This window comes from Bombus pascuorum, chromosome 13 (genome assembly GCF_905332965.1).
Source record: "Bombus pascuorum chromosome 13, iyBomPasc1.1, whole genome shotgun sequence".
In the NCBI taxonomy this organism is placed as follows: domain Eukaryota; kingdom Metazoa; phylum Arthropoda; class Insecta; order Hymenoptera; family Apidae; genus Bombus; species Bombus pascuorum.
In genome coordinates this window covers 11,369,313-11,385,857 of record NC_083500.1, presented here as the reverse complement: position 1 = coordinate 11,385,857, position 16,545 = coordinate 11,369,313, and the positions used below count along the sequence as shown (strand labels likewise).

The 16,545-nt window shown below is 38.9% G+C and overlaps 4 protein-coding genes across 5 annotated transcripts; 2 read left to right on the top strand and 2 right to left on the bottom strand.

Annotated features, from left to right (window-relative positions):
- Window positions 1-672: 672 nt before the first annotated feature.
- Window positions 673-7,478, top strand: LOC132913181 (transcription factor SOX-10-like). The gene is made up of 4 exons (XM_060971245.1): window positions 673-2,955; window positions 5,784-5,961; window positions 6,045-6,132; window positions 6,215-7,478. The coding sequence occupies exons 1-4, from the start codon at window positions 2,823-2,825 to the stop codon at window positions 6,851-6,853; spliced, it is 1,038 nt and encodes a 345-aa protein (XP_060827228.1). The 5' UTR covers window positions 673-2,822; the 3' UTR covers window positions 6,854-7,478.
- A 454-nt stretch (window positions 7,479-7,932) lies between these two features.
- Window positions 7,933-10,947, bottom strand: LOC132913173 (85/88 kDa calcium-independent phospholipase A2). Its single transcript, XM_060971232.1, has 3 exons — window positions 10,600-10,947; window positions 10,410-10,500; window positions 7,933-10,334 (listed from the first exon to the last, which is right to left on the bottom strand). The coding sequence occupies exons 1-3, from the start codon at window positions 10,818-10,820 to the stop codon at window positions 8,274-8,276; spliced, it is 2,373 nt and encodes a 790-aa protein (XP_060827215.1). The 5' UTR covers window positions 10,821-10,947; the 3' UTR covers window positions 7,933-8,273.
- A 123-nt stretch (window positions 10,948-11,070) lies between these two features.
- Window positions 11,071-12,358, top strand: LOC132913188 (protein chibby homolog 1). Its single transcript, XM_060971267.1, has 3 exons — window positions 11,071-11,656; window positions 11,725-11,840; window positions 11,947-12,358. Exons 1-3 carry the CDS (start codon window positions 11,473-11,475, stop codon window positions 12,037-12,039), a joined length of 393 nt encoding a protein of 130 aa, XP_060827250.1. The 5' UTR covers window positions 11,071-11,472; the 3' UTR covers window positions 12,040-12,358.
- On the bottom strand, window positions 12,135-16,528 carry LOC132913169 (DNA topoisomerase 3-alpha). Of its 2 annotated transcripts, none has more exons than XM_060971216.1 (11): window positions 16,116-16,528; window positions 15,682-16,028; window positions 15,493-15,611; window positions 15,077-15,423; window positions 14,715-15,003; window positions 14,131-14,629; window positions 13,704-14,043; window positions 13,105-13,621; window positions 12,802-13,027; window positions 12,499-12,725; window positions 12,135-12,423 (listed from the first exon to the last, which is right to left on the bottom strand). In XM_060971216.1, the coding sequence occupies exons 1-11, from the start codon at window positions 16,296-16,298 to the stop codon at window positions 12,383-12,385; spliced, it is 3,135 nt and encodes a 1,044-aa protein (XP_060827199.1). In that variant the 5' UTR covers window positions 16,299-16,528; the 3' UTR covers window positions 12,135-12,382. The 2 variants fall into 2 exon arrangements, with proteins under 2 accessions (XP_060827199.1, XP_060827200.1); XM_060971217.1 differs by having other exon boundaries at window positions 16,413-16,525.
- Between the last annotated feature and the right edge of the window lie 17 nt (window positions 16,529-16,545).

Sequence of the window (16,545 nt, the reverse complement as noted above, 5' to 3'; positions counted from 1 at the left end):
TAAACGTTGGTTTATGGTCGCATGGGAAAAGGGTAAAAGGAATAGGAAAGAGTCCTTGTTCGTCGAAATCGTAGCGCGTGTTTCCCTGAACGGCCCTGAAACGAATTCTCCTTCGCGTACACCGAGAGAGAACGAAAGCACATATTGACGCCACGTGCGCTTCGGGATGTTTATCCCAGGAAGAGCAAAATTCCGGCTTGCTGAAATCAATATTATTGTTCGCGGTTGGCTAAATTTGAATCGCGATTCGGTTGCAACGCGTAATGCCGCGCGTGCACCAGAGATCGAGAACGTACGATTGGTGCGACGAACGATTGGTAAGCAACGATGCTCCAGGACGGAACGAACAAACTCGTTTCCGTACGAAAACAGGCCGACCCGACTTTGTTTCATGAACGAGACTCGTACTCTTCATCGAAAGGATATTATAACTAGATCGTAAAATCAAACAGTGGTCAGAGTTTACGATTTTCGATAATCGATAAAAATAAAAAATATCGTGCATCTTGTGCCTCGCACAGAGCTGTACGTAGTCGATTCGTCGAATGTCAATTCTTAAATAAAGATACATTGATAATATAAGCGTCTTTATACCTAACGCGTAGATTCGACATGAATGCGTACTCTTGAAATCAAAAACTTGCATTTTCTCTGCAAAGGTGTCAATGATCGAGCCAAGGACCTACATAACATTGGCGAATTTTAATATTCCTGCTTGACGTACTAGAGTCTTCGGAACACCGTCTCGTTCGTCCAAGTTTCCCATTACAGACCCTACGCACAAGATCTGTATACCAGCGGACAACTACGGCATTGAAACAAATTCTCTGTACGCGGTAAACGTGTTCAAAGCCGAAGTATATACAGTGGTTGCGAAAGGCAGGTGGTTAGGAAACGTATATAAAAGTGTTCGATGTAATAGATAATTATTGAAATAAAGGGACGCAGGTGCGTATCTATGTACAGGCGGAATGCGTACGATTATAGACGTGGCTAGATCGATCGATCACGCTAGTTAGCGCGGCTTCGTTCTACGATCTCGCTATATTCTTTCCCTTCGGAACTACTACGTGTTGCGTAAAAAGAGGAAGAAAAATTGCGCAGCTCGTTCGTTAGGCGGCAGCAGAGCGCGCGTTTCCCTCACGATAGACTCGCGTCGACATTGGGATAAAAACCGTAGCAATCCGTAATCCGCCCAAGTGTCTCGAGCATTTCCGAGGGTCTGAGTGCGCGTTTACGCACCACCAGCAAGTTAATCCTGCAAAGTGCGAGCAAGATGCCTCCTTTGATCTCGCACAAAAGCCGCTACACGGCATTGACCGTGGTTTATATATGCTCATGTATGGGCCACTGTCTTTGCTAGCTCACTCATTCATTAAATTCGTTGTATAATTAGGCTCGCCAGAAAGATGCAGACTGTCAACCGATGATTCCTGTGCACCAGCGCAACGAAAAGAAGAAGCTCCAACTCGCTCCTGAATTTATGCCCTCGCATTCTCCCTGTTCGACTATTTCTCCTCCCGATGATCCTTCTTTTTCCCGATGTGACTCGCGAGAACGTAAAGTCACGTTCGCAGTGATCTAATTATATGGCTCGCGGGGAACTGCTAACTCAGTCACGGGACAAGGAAATTTGCAAATGCGATTATTTTCATCTAGAGAGAGAGAGAGAGAGAGAGGGAGAGGGAGAGAAAGAGAGAGAGAGGTCTATTTGTTTGCATGACGATCGAATTTGTTCGAAAATGAGCGACTTTGTTGCAGAAGAAGAATCGCAGCGGAAAGCCGATGCGACTAGGTTTTCACGAACGTTACGATAAACGGGAAAAAGTTCTAATTCGGTCGAACAACGAGGCGCTTCGAAAAGCGTGGCATTCGAAAACGAAGCGAATCATAGCGAATGATTTTCGAAGACAGGATGGACACACGAAGGATCCGAGAGAAGTCGAGGAGCCGAGTCGAGAAGAAGAACAGAAAAGGAACAAGATCCTAGATATCCCCCACCAGATGCAGAGGTGGTCCACGGAACCGCCTCCGCGATCTACCATCCAACGTTTGGTGCGTGTGCCAGACGTGTGCTCATCGTTTCTGCCTCTTTCGTACGGACCAACCTGTGTGGTGCTCGCTCCCTGAATGAACCTTCACATCCTCGTCGATCCGTGTTCGTCTTTCTTCTCTAGTCAGCCAGTCAGTCAGTTAGCTATCGGAGTTTCCTTAAACCGTCGCGGGTGCTATTTTCTATGCCATTTTTTTATAATCGACGCGATCGGATTACGGCGATTAGAAACACGTCTTAAAGAATTTAAATTCAATACAGAGATCGTTGTTATACGGATGACGAGTAATCAACGGTCGGAGTGCGAACCAAGGAAAAGAATAAATCGAGTCGCGAACGTACCAAAACCCGTAAACGATATTTATCGAGCGAGATAAGAAGAAGGGCCGGTCGCTGAGAGAGTGGCGGAAATCGATGCGACGCCGATATACGGACTACCAGGAGGGACAAGGGTCGGTTTATGATAAATCACGGCACGATAACCTCGGATTAATTACTCGGTTCTTTTCTTCGCTTTCCTCGGTTCTTTACGATGCGCCTCTCGACGACGCGTTTTACGTGAAGAAAGAACAGTGTGCGCAGGATAGAGCGACAGGCGGGCCGATAAGTTCGACGTTTCGGTGAAAGTCGTTGCTCGCGGTCGAACGCGACTGGTCGTGCTATCTACAAAAAGGAAAAGAAAAAGGACGTTCGTTCGACAAGGAAGAAGATCGTCCGTGTTACGAATGTGAATATCTACGATAAGTAATTGGAAATAACATCCAGGAAGATGGAAGCCCACCAAGGTGGCGGTTTATCGTCTGCTGCGACAGAAACGGAAGCTGGACCGTCGAGCAGCGAACAATGCGGCAACGAGCAATGCACCAGTTCTCTGGACGATGCAGTGGGCAAGCTACTTCAAGGTTCGCTTCAAGATTCGACAATTCTTTATTAGAGTTAAGAATGTTCCACGTTTTCCGTTTCTTGCTTCTCTTTCCTCTCCTCGCCTTTCTACGTCTACGTAATCTGAAAAATAGCAGTGGATACCGTCGGAGTCGATACAGGTCGGGCGAAGCTAGTTTTGGAAATATCAAGCGTAAAGCGGGATTTTGTCTTTTTCGATTGTCGACCGTGTCGTACAGGGTTGCAAGTATCTCGAACGGGTCTCGCGTCTAAGGACACTTTAATTGGCGATGAAACTCGGCTCCTCAGATTTATCCCCGTGATACCGTAGCCGGATGGAGGGAAAATATGGGCGAGCATGATGGAAGAGGTAGGAAAGAAGGAGGAGCGACACGGAGAACCGAGGATCGAGGAGCGCGAAAAGACGATTTCGAGGAAGATTCGAGCGGCAGGTGCTGCGAACAGAGCGAAACCGCTGAACGTTTGCCACCGACACTAATTATGTTAGTACGAAATTAAATCTGAGACATCGACTCGAAAGGGTACCTCAGACAGAACACGGGAGAAGGTGGGGACCAAGAAGAGCAGTAGTAATGGGTGCCCGACGTGATTTACGAGGCGTCTCGTTGGAACTCTGCGTTCCCCGAACGTGTTTCGAAGAGGCAGAAAACGCGTCCTCGGACGAGACACGTCGAATCCATCGTTCTCTAATCGTCCAACCGTTTCGTTCGTCTTTAAATCATCGCGTAACCAAGCCGAATAGAAGAAGTAGTTGCTCGATACAAGTAGCATAGTTACTCGATACACCCTGTAATCGCAAAACGTTGGACGAAACGCTCCTGGTCGCCTTATATCAACTGCACAACGGTATCTGTGCGAAATATCACGGAGGAAGCGATAAAATTGCAATTTAATCGATCGATCGATTCGGTACATGGGAAACCAAACGTTCTCGTCAATCACCGAAGGTGACGATGCGTTCAACGGTATCCTCACTTGTTAACGAGACTATCTTCGTGGTAATGGGAGCTGATTTGTACAGTAGTTAATGTAGCAAGAGTGGACGACAGGTCGGCATTGACAAGCAAGATACCAAAGCACACCGGTTCATTCAGCGGGCTACAATCCCTTATTATGAACCATATTCTCCGTCTCCCCTGTGGAGTCATTCATCCTTTGGAAAAGTACGAAAGTTCTCGGCCAATCTCCTCCTCTTTCGCTCGATTAATCAATTCCACTCCACTTGTAGCTCCCCTATCTCTACTATCTTTGCGTATTTCGAAAGCACGTGTTTCCCCTCTCGATCTCGAGAACGTTCAAACTAAACGCGAGATTTTCCTCGAAAACGTTCTCGACGACCATCGCCGATAAACGTTCGCTGTTGCTGCCGTTTCGTTGGGTGCGCTTCGAGGAAGACACAGTCGAACACGCGCGATTAGAAACGAAACTCGTTCGTTCCCAAGTCGTGTATATTTTTCGCGCGAAACTTTTTCTATTCCCGTCGCTTTCTAGGGTGTAAGCCCTGCCGAATTTCCATGAAAATTGTCGTCCTGTTTTGCTATCGGTGAAGACAGTAGCGGGAGGACCTCCAGCGAACGTTAAAGGAGCCGACAGAGAGACCGCATCGGTGAACCGTGTCCTTATGGTAATTAGCTACCATGAAATCTATCTACGCTCTTCACAGTTCGGATGCTCGTGGTGACGTTTCAACACGTGCACCTTCCTTCTCCTTAACCTTCCTTCCTATCTTCCTACTTCCTTCCCTCGTTAACGATCACCGATACAGCGATTCGAAATAAATGTCTCAGTGCTTGATAGTCTTCTTTCTTCCTGACGGATCGAGTTGCACATATAATCGCTTACGACAGTACCTGAATATTTATAACAAGTTTCTATGAATATACGTTATGCGTATAGAAAGAAATCTGAATATGTATAGAACAGAATCCGCGGTCTAATAATAAGTCTGATTATTCTGTGCAAAGTTCAAGGTTGAATTTTAAGACGTTCAAGTTTAGACGACTCAAATGATCCTACTTTGCTACAAATATCCGTAAAAGTCCACTAACGAGTAAGTACGTATACCGTTGATACAAAGAAAATGGCACGCGACCGATGAGACGATGAACGAAGCATGTTCACGGAATATTCGATGTGTATCGGATATACGATGAGATTTCTTGGAATGGAAAACTCGAGGCGACCCAAATAACCTTTCTTTAGCCGGCGAATCGTTCGTAGGGGATACCGAGAGGAAGTCGGTAATAATAATTAGTCTCTTAATGCGAACGAACGATCGATAGATAAAGACCACCACGTTCGGAACTTCTCGTTCGTTTGCAACTCGTAAAACTTTTCTGTCTGATACTGCGTTCGTTCGTGCACTGTGAATGATCGTTACGAGAAATATACGAAAGAAGACAAAAATAAGGAAAAGGGGAACACGCGCTAGAAGTATTAACGGTTTGGCCAACCAGAGATTAAGATTATTTCAAAGGAAACAGGTGTCGTTTTATCTCTCCCGTTCCTTTACGATTCAATTCCGCGCAAAGATAGGCTACGCAACTTCCGGCTACACAAATTCCCACTAAACACGATACCGTTTCCTCTTCTTCTTAACATACGTCAAACGCTGCTCTTCTACCATTCGCGACATCAGAAAATTTGCCCTAGATCAGCGTTGTCGTCGTTCAGGTATTTCAGAGGTTCATTCGCAACATTCTTTCGTAGCAAGTAAATATGCTAATATAACAGATGTAGATGTGAATAATACTAATATTTGTGGCCAGGGGTGTACGTGATATTCGCGATGAAAAATATTCCAAAGATCTGTCTTCGTGTTTTCCAGGCTACGACTGGACCCTGCTTCCGGTCACTTCTCGCGCAGGAGGACGAAGAAGCGCTCACGTGAAACGTCCGATGAACGCGTTTATGGTTTGGGCTCAAGCGGCCAGACGCAGATTGGCGGATCAATATCCGCAGCTTCACAACGCCGAACTTTCGAAAACGTTAGGAAAACTGTGGAGGTATTTCGAGCTGATATTATCTATATGCATTACCGTACATCGTAGTGTCGCGAATCGAAGGTTAACTCTAGCGAATGTAACAGAATCCTAAGCGACGGTGAGAAACAACCGTTCATAGAGGAAGCTGAGAGACTGAGGAACGCGCACAAAAAGCAACATCCGCATTACAAGGTGACTGTCGACGATCGTTCTAACAACGATCGTTCCAGTTTAGTCCGCCGCCTAAAGTTAAATCATAAAATGCCAATTGCAGTATCAGCCGCGTCGACGGAAACCAAAATCGGAGGAACAAATGGGCATCGTGATGCATCGAGCTACTTTGTCCTCTCCAGGCACGTCTCTAGACTCTACCAACTCGTCCGACTGCACTTATCCTCGCCTATATCCAGATACCGGGATCAAAACGTACGACAGACCGACTTACCACGATAGCAAAACCAGCTACGATCTGTCGAGGTCGGCTTGGTCCGCCGACACCAGCAAATACCCGGTCGATCATTCGATCGTAGAAAGCAAACCGTACGACGGTATCAGATACGAATCGAACGTAGCGGCGAAAAGCTACGTGGACGCCAAGTGCTACGAGACGGTCAAGTATCACGAGGTATCTACCGCTGCAAAATATCACGAGACGATTCCAAAGTATTCCGAGTTGCAAACGAAGCCTTACGATCTACCCAAATACCCGGAGAATCCCTTAAAATATCCCGCGGATGTTACCAGCCCGGGCAAATCATACGCGTGCGTACACAGCCAGTATTACTCCGCTCCAGAGGGATACACGGTGCACGAGGAGAACGAATACCAAACGCAGGGAGTTTCGACCCATTCTTTCTATCCGTATATTTCCGCGTCTATGACGCAACCGCCTTATTACATGGGTCCTCGATAAATCGCTCTAGTGCGATGTGTTTTATTCAGGGACCGAAAATAACAGTTGTTTTCTACATTTTTACGGAAAAAGTCATTCAGAAAAAATGAATTTTCGCTTAAACAAAAATTTTTTTAACAGATTAAATGATTTAAAATCAGTAATTTTTAGGTATTCTAATTACGAATAACTATTATAAATGATTAACATTTTTTTTTTTTTTTTTTTTTTTTTTCTTGGTTATCGATGATCATCATCGATGACGGAAATTATTTTAGATTACAGGTAATCGTTATGGGCGATGAGAACATTTTTCAGTTATTGGTAACCATTACTGATAACGCAGATTGTTTTTTTTATTACCGATGATCATTATCAATGACGGAACCTTTTTTCCTTAACAATAAAATAATTTTAATCATTTATAATAATAATTAGTCCTGATCAAACTCATTTAGAATAAGATACCAATTCTTATACCATGACTTTCTTAATTTCGGTTACAACAATCATGGTCCCTGGTTTTATTCGTTCGCGTAATTCTGCGCCCGAGATGAGCGTGCGCGCCAGTGTGTGGGCATCGATAGTTTGTTAGACCGCTTAGTACTGTTTTTTCTTTCTTTGCTATTTATTTTTTTGGCAACAATGCGATGAAATAAACAAATAAACAAATAAATATCTTGCCAGCGTCTAGTTTAATCAAGAAATACGTGTTGCCTATATGTACAGTATAATTCACTCTCTATTATTTATTAGTAGACTGCGAATATTTATACCGATTCAAATTTTTATAAATACAACGAAGCAGATCTTAAACAGAGATTCTTTCGCCTACTGAGTATTCTAATGAGATTTCTAGTTTAGATATTTTACATATATTTGAATATTATATTTATTCTCGATATTTTTGCATCTTCAAATTTCACAAAAATGCATAAACATCCGCAGTCTATCATACACCACCATCATTGCTAAAACCGCCATCAATCCTATATTCACCTAACGAACACACGCGCTACTTTATGTTTTATACATAAATGTGTGTGTGTGTGTGTGCATGTGTATGTGTGTGTAAATAAATTAAATCTAGAAATGAAAAGTCTGCATTGAAATAGAAAGCAGAAATAAATAGTAAATTGTGCGCTACTTCGTCGATTACAAATATCACGGGCCGACTAGTAAGTTTGCTTTAATAAAAAATTTCCTAAATAATTCTTAATTGTCGAAATCCTCAACAGCAATTGTATGTATATACAATACATTAGTATGTATATAGAATACGATCAAATAATATAATTAAGAAGATAGAAAACGAAAGATAGAGAAATGGAGGACAAAAGAGAGATTCGTAGTTTTGAGTGGGTGCAGTACAAGCATACGTACATGTTCACAAAGAAATCAGCAACTCGTACGTATTTGATTCTCACGAATCTGTACCGACTTAGAGATCGCGATTTATCACAGCAGCTAATTCATTTATTTGATCCCTATTGGCATGCATAAACGCTTTAGCGCTCCATATCATTTCAGCCAAAATCTCGTCGCTTTTTTCATCCATGGCGATGTCCTGGGATAGTTGAGGATTAAACCTGTAGTAAGGCACTCCGATCATAGAACACCAATTTCTGGCACGATCAACGATCCTTCCGTCGCTTGCTGTTGCTTGATCCACCAATAATACCGCGAGGACCGATATTCCCATCGCAAACTTTGCGGTATCCCATAAACTATCGGGCCGAAATATGTCGATATCTTTCAATGGACTAGTAGGTATCAGACCAGTGCCAAGAGAAACGACCAAAGACAAGGGGACCGCATTCTCTTCGCATCCAGAAGCCTTTAAAGCGAGATTATATTCATGAATTTCAGTCATGGCATCCAAAGTCGGGTTATTCGCTATCAATCCACCATCCAGAAATTTGCCGAACGCTCGAAAATACGATGGAGCTGCCCCGGTTGCTCTCGCTGCGTGCCAAAGCAATTGTTCGCTCGATGACGAAGCGAGAGACATCGAGGTCTCTGCAAGCTCGAGTAGCGTACTAGGTGCGTCGTAATTACGAAACAAATAAAGGTCGACAGGCTTTCTATCAGCCAATACAGCAGTGATCATTATCTTGGGTTTCTTGATATCCGACATCACCGTATTGACACCTAGGCAATCTTTCAATACTTTCTCTAAACCGTCGCTGTTGTATGGACGGTTGCCGACAAAAGCTTCCTCTTTCATACGGAAATACAGTGCCTGACATTCTCGCAAGGACTTTCCAGCAGCTAGGCCAAGAGTCAAGATTCCACCTGTAGAAGTGCCCGCGATCCAGTCGAAGCACTCTACGATAGGTTTCTGCAGGATCGACTCGATCTCCAATAACATTTGTACAAGAACCAAACCACGAATTCCTCCTCCATCTAGACAAAGAAGTCGACCACCTTTTATTTTCTGGTTTTCTTGCATAGCCATCTTGTCCATCCCAGAAACATGTAACATTTGATCCAACACTGTACGCGGTACAGCCCTCGGTGGTTGTTGCGGTGCAAGACCATTATAATTTTCGTTAAACTTGCAGCCTTTGTTACAATCTGACATTTCTGGTGGACAACGTTTAGCGCCTACCGCATCCAGAATATACAAAATTTTCTGACCCTCGTTGTTATCGATATTCACACGATGCCGTGACGTTTCCAACTTCCAATTTTTTGCATCAATGTCTGCTCCGAAAGCGATCAGCGATTGCACTATTGCCACTGTACCATCGGAAACTGCTAAATGCAGCGGAGTATTGCCATCCTTGTCGACGATATTTACAGAACACATATGACTTAACAAAGCCACTACGCATGGTAATCGTTTCCTCATTGCCATGATGTGCAACGCCGTACGGCCGTCGAAATTCAAAGCATCTATATCGCAATTACTTTCTATTAGAGCATTAATCACCTCCCTGCTCAGTGACCAATGCAATGGCGTACCGCCAAATTTCATGTCGTCGGCATGAAGAACATTTGGTTTACTGTGCAAGAAATCTCCTACGTAACTAGGACTAGAAGGTTCACCCTCGGCAGCAGGAATGTTCACATCAGCTCCAATTAAAAGAAGAGCTTTAACGCATTCGGGCTTATTATTCAAACAAGCGACATGCATCGGTGTATGTCCATTACTGTTACGACTATTTAAACTGTTTGGAAGATCGCCTCCGAGGGCTAAAATTATTTCTTTAGTAGATTTGGCTGCATAATGATAGACGGTATTTGCGCTATAATCCAGATGCTCCAATGAACTTTTAGCTTCGATCAACATTTGCACTGTACGCAGATTATTTGTTTGCACCGCAACTTGCAAAGGAGACACCCCTGTTTCTGTATCTCCACTGTTCAACTGACTATTTACATCAGCATGGGTAAAGGCGTTATAAAGAGCAAAATGAGCTGCCAAATGTGCCAGTGTCCATGTCGGATGTTCCATCAAAGTATCACATAATTTCTGTATCTTATTCACATTACACATCTGTATAAATAAATTACTAATAATCATGGTTTCTACACAGATTGCAAAATATCATGAAATTTTGGAAATAATTACCTCGCGACAAATTTGAACAAGTACTGGAACCTTATCCTTATACACAATAAAATGTGTTGCGATATCTGCATTATCTTCTGATCTATATAAACTGAAACAATAAATTTTAATTATTTGAAATAATAAATAATATATAAACCTACATCACCTATAGTAGAAAAAACAAAGCAACGTATATGAAGATACCTACCTATATGCTTGATGCAATGTTTCTGTACAAGGCCTATGGAGAACAATTTCATATTTTCTTTCATTTTCACCTGGACCATAAAGTACAATACCATCCTCGCGGCATTCAATATGTCGATTACTATAATTTTCAGGCTTGACCTCTTGAACTATGTTCGGCGGTATATCCTGGAATACGATATTCCGCAGAACGTTGCTAGCGATCGTTCCAAGCCAAGTCATAATGAATAATTTAGGTTATCAATGAAATCTGTCACTACACCTTCTTAACTGACTATCAGTATAATCAAACGAATTAACAAGTTATATAAAATCGCAATGATCATTTCTTTCAATGATCATTTCAATTTCAAATGATAATGGCGTGTCGTCAGCGCTGGGAAAAACACGTAGAAAATCCCCGCAGTAGTCGATCTCACTCTGATTCAATAACGAGCATAAGTATGAAATGGTGTAAACGGCGTCAATGTAAACAAAAATTTTTGGAACACTGCTAACGTATCGCTTATAATACGTAATACCCTAATTGTATGTTACAAATACGAAAATTTGATGCAGATAGTACAATCGCGATTACTACAATACTCTGTCAACTAAAATAGTATAATACTATAATTATCGCAACATATACATACATATTATTTGCTATCTTCTATGGTAAATTTTCCTTTCGTTAATAAAACTGCGGTTACTAAGTTTTTAATACAATGTGCTTAGAAAAGTAAATTTTTTTAAGTTTGAAGTAAAATAATAAGATAAAATCCGTTCTTTTTTTCAAGTCAGTATTTCAGTTGAAATACCATCAGATTGATATTTAACCTTTGCATTTAGATAAATCATTGTCACGTCATCATATCATTGGTACATATATGCAATGCCATTATTTTCAAATAAATTCTCCCCCAAAAAGACCCCTACAAGAAAAGTAGGAGTTTTCTTAGCGAACAAAGATTTCAGTCCGAAACGTATAGAAAAAGAATTGGGACCTAATGTTGGTCCTATACATTTAAAATTAGGAGACCAAGAAACTGTCTTTGAATCTGGTTCGTGGATCCCAGGTAAATTTACAATGAAAAATACTTTTTAAGCGATCTGTTAATATGATACGGAACTTATATTGTTTCAGAATCTGGTAAAATCGGAAGCACGTACAAAGAAAATGAGAAATTAAAAAAGGAAGTAAAGAGATTGGAAGATGAAAACAACTTATTAAAGCTAAAATTTGAAGTACTTCTTGATATGGTTATTAATACTTTGTTTCTTATCAAAATACATAATATTTAATACAGTATCTAACATCTTATTTTCATATAAAAATTATACATTTGTTTTATTTCATCTTTTACAGTTGACACAAACAACAGCAGAATATTATTCACAGAAGGAAGAACTAGATAGACTAAAACAGAAATTATCATACAACAAGAACAGAGAATCTTGATATAGAGAGCACATTATCATAATTCATCCTTTCTTTTACATATCAAATTAAACAAATGTGTTCATACAGCTATATGATGTATCTTGTATGATGTATTTAAAATCTTGTACTTAATTTATTATTAATTTATACATTTGTACATATATAGTATATATTCATATATATTCAACTATAATCTTGTACTTAATCACTCTACTCTTAATTTATATATATATATACACATGTATATTTATGTTATTATATTCTAAAGCATATTGTATATTTTAGAAAGTGATCATATGGAATATAAAAGATAATTACATTTCTGTCATTATACTGAGTTTTTGTATTATACTCTTTTCTTTTAATCCATTGCATTCTCGGGACAAGTCCTTCTTGTATGTCCTAAGAATAAAATCATATACCATAATGAAAATAATACATTCCACATTAGAACATTATGTACAATAAAACACAAACCTTCTGTACCGCAGATTCCACACTTTCTTTTACCAGTAGCAATTTGACGTCTTTTTGATAAATTTTTCTCTTCTCTAAATGTTCTTTTATCTTGTCCTCCAGACACATTATATGTATTTCCCCTATTTTCATCCGCCCATTGAAAAAATTTGCAAGATTCGTTTATACCCTTAGGGCATGAGTAAAAAGGACGTCCTTTATTTGGACCATCTTTCTGTACAATCCGCCTACAATCCGTATTCAAATAATAATATTTTCTAGATATTAAAAATGTCAAAAAAGTTTAGTTACATATTTGCTTACTGTATTGCGTTTTGATTACAATGACATTTAACGTCATTGTGTGATAACATAGGAACATCTTGATAACTATTAACACCAACATTTGATCTAGTGCTTGTACTGGCAATGAACATCTGGCTTGAACTACTATTTGTATTATTTTGCATTTGTTGTGTATTGTCTTCTGATGCCCAAAGAAAAAAGTTACAACTATTTTCACGCTTCGCACATTTGTAAAATATCCTTCCTAAAATGTCGTGAAACAAGGTTATAACAAGTCATATTTAATGAAAAATCCTTCATAAGTGTCTAAGGCGCCTGTACCATGATTTGGTCCTTCTTTCTTTACTGTTAATCGAATCGCATTTTCATGGCAATTACACATAATAATAGCATCGTCATCGATGTTACCCCATGTTTTTTGTTCATTTCTAATCAACCTTTGATCATTATTTGAAGAATTGACATTATTAGCATCGATCCATGTATTATTCTTTGAAACATTTTGCCTTTTAACATTTCTTGATCTGCTTGTATAACGATCATCGTTTTCATTTCGCATGGACCCTATAGATGCGTTGCTTTCAGATAAACTCCTGTTTTCAGCATTTGAAGATGGGTGAGTTACAGTGTTCCTTGTTGAAGATGAATTTGACACAATAGTCCTGTTAAATGTACTGTGGTAACCAGATTCTTGACTTTTAATACATTCGTTCTTTATATTTAATACTTCGTTGAACATAGGATCACAACCACCTATGCAAGTTGTATAATCAGTACCATAAATGGGGAAAGCGTTTCTCAATAGTTTAAATTTTAATTTACGAATATTTCCTGTACACTAAAAATAATAGTTTTAATTATATGCATATTATAATATATCATATAATAATTATAAATATTGTGTAACATATAATGTTTACTTCTGAACAAACTTCATCCAAAACTTCGACATGTTCAATAGTCTGAGGGAACCAAATTACATTATTACATGTTGGAAACGACATGCAACCAATATACTTTCCCGTGCCTTGCTTTCTATCTTTAAGGATCATATCTGAGTTGCATTTCGGACACTTAAAGATAATTTCTTGAGGTGGATGACTAATTTCTACCTGTGTATTACTCGGTCGTTCATCAAGGTAATCGGCTAAAGCAATATCGATTAAATTAGCACGTTCTAACGTTAGTTTAAATAGATCACGATATTTCTTTAGTTGAATTTCCAAAACATCTTTCGGACTTTTTTGTCGATCACATATCCTAGACGTAAATGTAAACAATTAAAATTCGATTGAAATATTCAGATGTTCTTTCTGTTGTTAAAAAGGAAATAAAAGATCGACGTACAATTTAAGATCCTTTTCGAGTTCAGCTCTTAAGTTTGGTTTTGACATTTCAAATCCCATATTATCATAACCCATTACCAATCCAATCCCAAGTTTTCCAGGTATTAGATGCTTTCCATCTATCAAACCCACATAATGACGCGATTTTATTGTATCTATATGCTCTGCATGAGTAGCATCGGTACCAATACCGTACTTATCCATCAAACTGATCAAATCAGCTTCAGTCAACAGTTGTGGGGGGCTTGTTTTTTCCTCTATCATATCTATGCTGGTTGGTTGGAAAACTTGTCCTTCTTGATATATATGAATTTCTTTGTCGTTCCATTTTTCATATATGTACACATTTAAATAATTCTTTTCAATAATTTGTAGACCATTAGCAGCAAATTTTTCACCAGCTATATCGATCTCTACTGTTGTTTCTTGGCCTACCGCATCACATGATAAACAAGCCAAAAAGTGTCGAACCACAAATTCATAAACTTTAGCTTCATTGCCTGTCGTTAAATAATTTATCGTAAATTAACGGCAGAACATTTTCCGTTAACAAGTATTTAATAAGTGTTAAATTTGTGCGCATACCATTTAAACTATCAGCATATTTTATTGGATGTATTGGAGGATGTGCTTGATCGCTTTTCTTGCCTTGTCTAGGAGTCAATCCTTTTTCTAATAATTGCTGTGCAAAATTGCCCCATGCTGAATTGGTTACTTGTTGATCCACCAATGGAACTAAATTCAATTCTTTTGGAAATATATTTGTTTCTGTACGTGGGTAACTGATCAAACCTTGAGTATATAATTTTTCCGCAATTCTCATAGTCTCCTTCGCGCTTAAATGAAGTTTACGAGAGCCTTGCTTTTCCAGCTCCTAGGTATATTTAACATAATTAAATAAATTGCATTGTATGTTTTCTTACTGAAACTACTACTTTATTACTTACAATTGTGTCCAGTGGTAGTGGTCTCCACTTATTCTTAGGTTTACTTAATACTTTTTTAACAGTAGCCATAGGCTGTTCCAAACATATATCCAAAAATACTTCACAAGGCAATTTTTCAAATAGTGTTCCTCTTGCCCATCTAAATTCCACAGAAATATTATCACGGATATCCATTACTTTTATCTTCCAGTATGGTTCTGACTTAAATCTTTTTATGGCTAAAAATCTTTCAACTACAAATCCTAATGTAGGAAACTGACAGCTACCATAACTAATCAGCATATCAGCCAGAGTCCTGGGAAATACTTGTTTCAGTCTCAGTGTTTGAAATCTTGTAAATGCAGCACCTGCAATGTTGTTCCTCTTACATTTAAGTTCATAGATATATGATGTTATTATAGATATTTTTTAAATACCTATTCTTAGATCCAATTCACTTCGTACATCAACAGCATCACTAATTGCTTTATCTGGTTCACATAAATTTTGAAGACTTCTATTTACAGATGCTTGCGTAATCTCAGAAAATTTTGCTCTATTAAATAACACATATATTATTACATGAAAAAAGATATAATTTCATGGATAACACATTTGATAAATACCTATATATACGAATATTAGGCTTAATTGCACAACAGACTTGAATAATTTCAAAACCTATATTCTCTCCTTCACGATCACAATCAGTCCAAATAATTAATGCACCACATTTCTGTACTTCCCTTTCCAAAGTCTTTTTAATCTTAGTAGAATTCTCTTCCGGACATTGCTTTATTACAGGTGCATCGAATAAACTTAATGGATGACAACCTTGCCATTTACGATATGCCCCAACAAACTCATAATTTAATAAATGACCAGATACAGAGGTCATGATCATTTCGCAATTTTGATTCCATAAATATGAGTTAAATTCATAAATTTTATTATATGGCGATAATCCTTCTCTCTAAAAAGAACATAAAGCAAAAATATTGTTCATATAAAAAATTTATACATTTGTCGTATATTTCAATTAAAGTAACTTTTCAAATACCCGTTTAGAAGAGCCACGAGACAAATAGCCCGCGATACTTTTTGCGGCATCGTTCTTTTCCGCAACGTTGAGAACTTTCATAACCGTAAAAGAACTTTTAAACCTTGTAAAAATCTGATAGTGTTGTTTTGATTTACATAAACTTAACTTTGTAGTATTAAATACCTTTGTAACAAACAACATCACTTAATATGTACAATAGGTTTTTATTCCAATAGGGTTATAAATTATTGTGTTTAATAACTTTACAAGATATCATCGTGTTAAAATAAAAAGTGTAGCTGTCATCTTATTTACCTATTTTTTAATTAAAATCGTCAAGTACAATAACTCATATATTTTTACATTCTTTCTTATTACATTAAATACAACTTACACAAGAAAATTAACTTTCAATTGCCGCCCTTAACATTGTTTGACTACTTCAGCT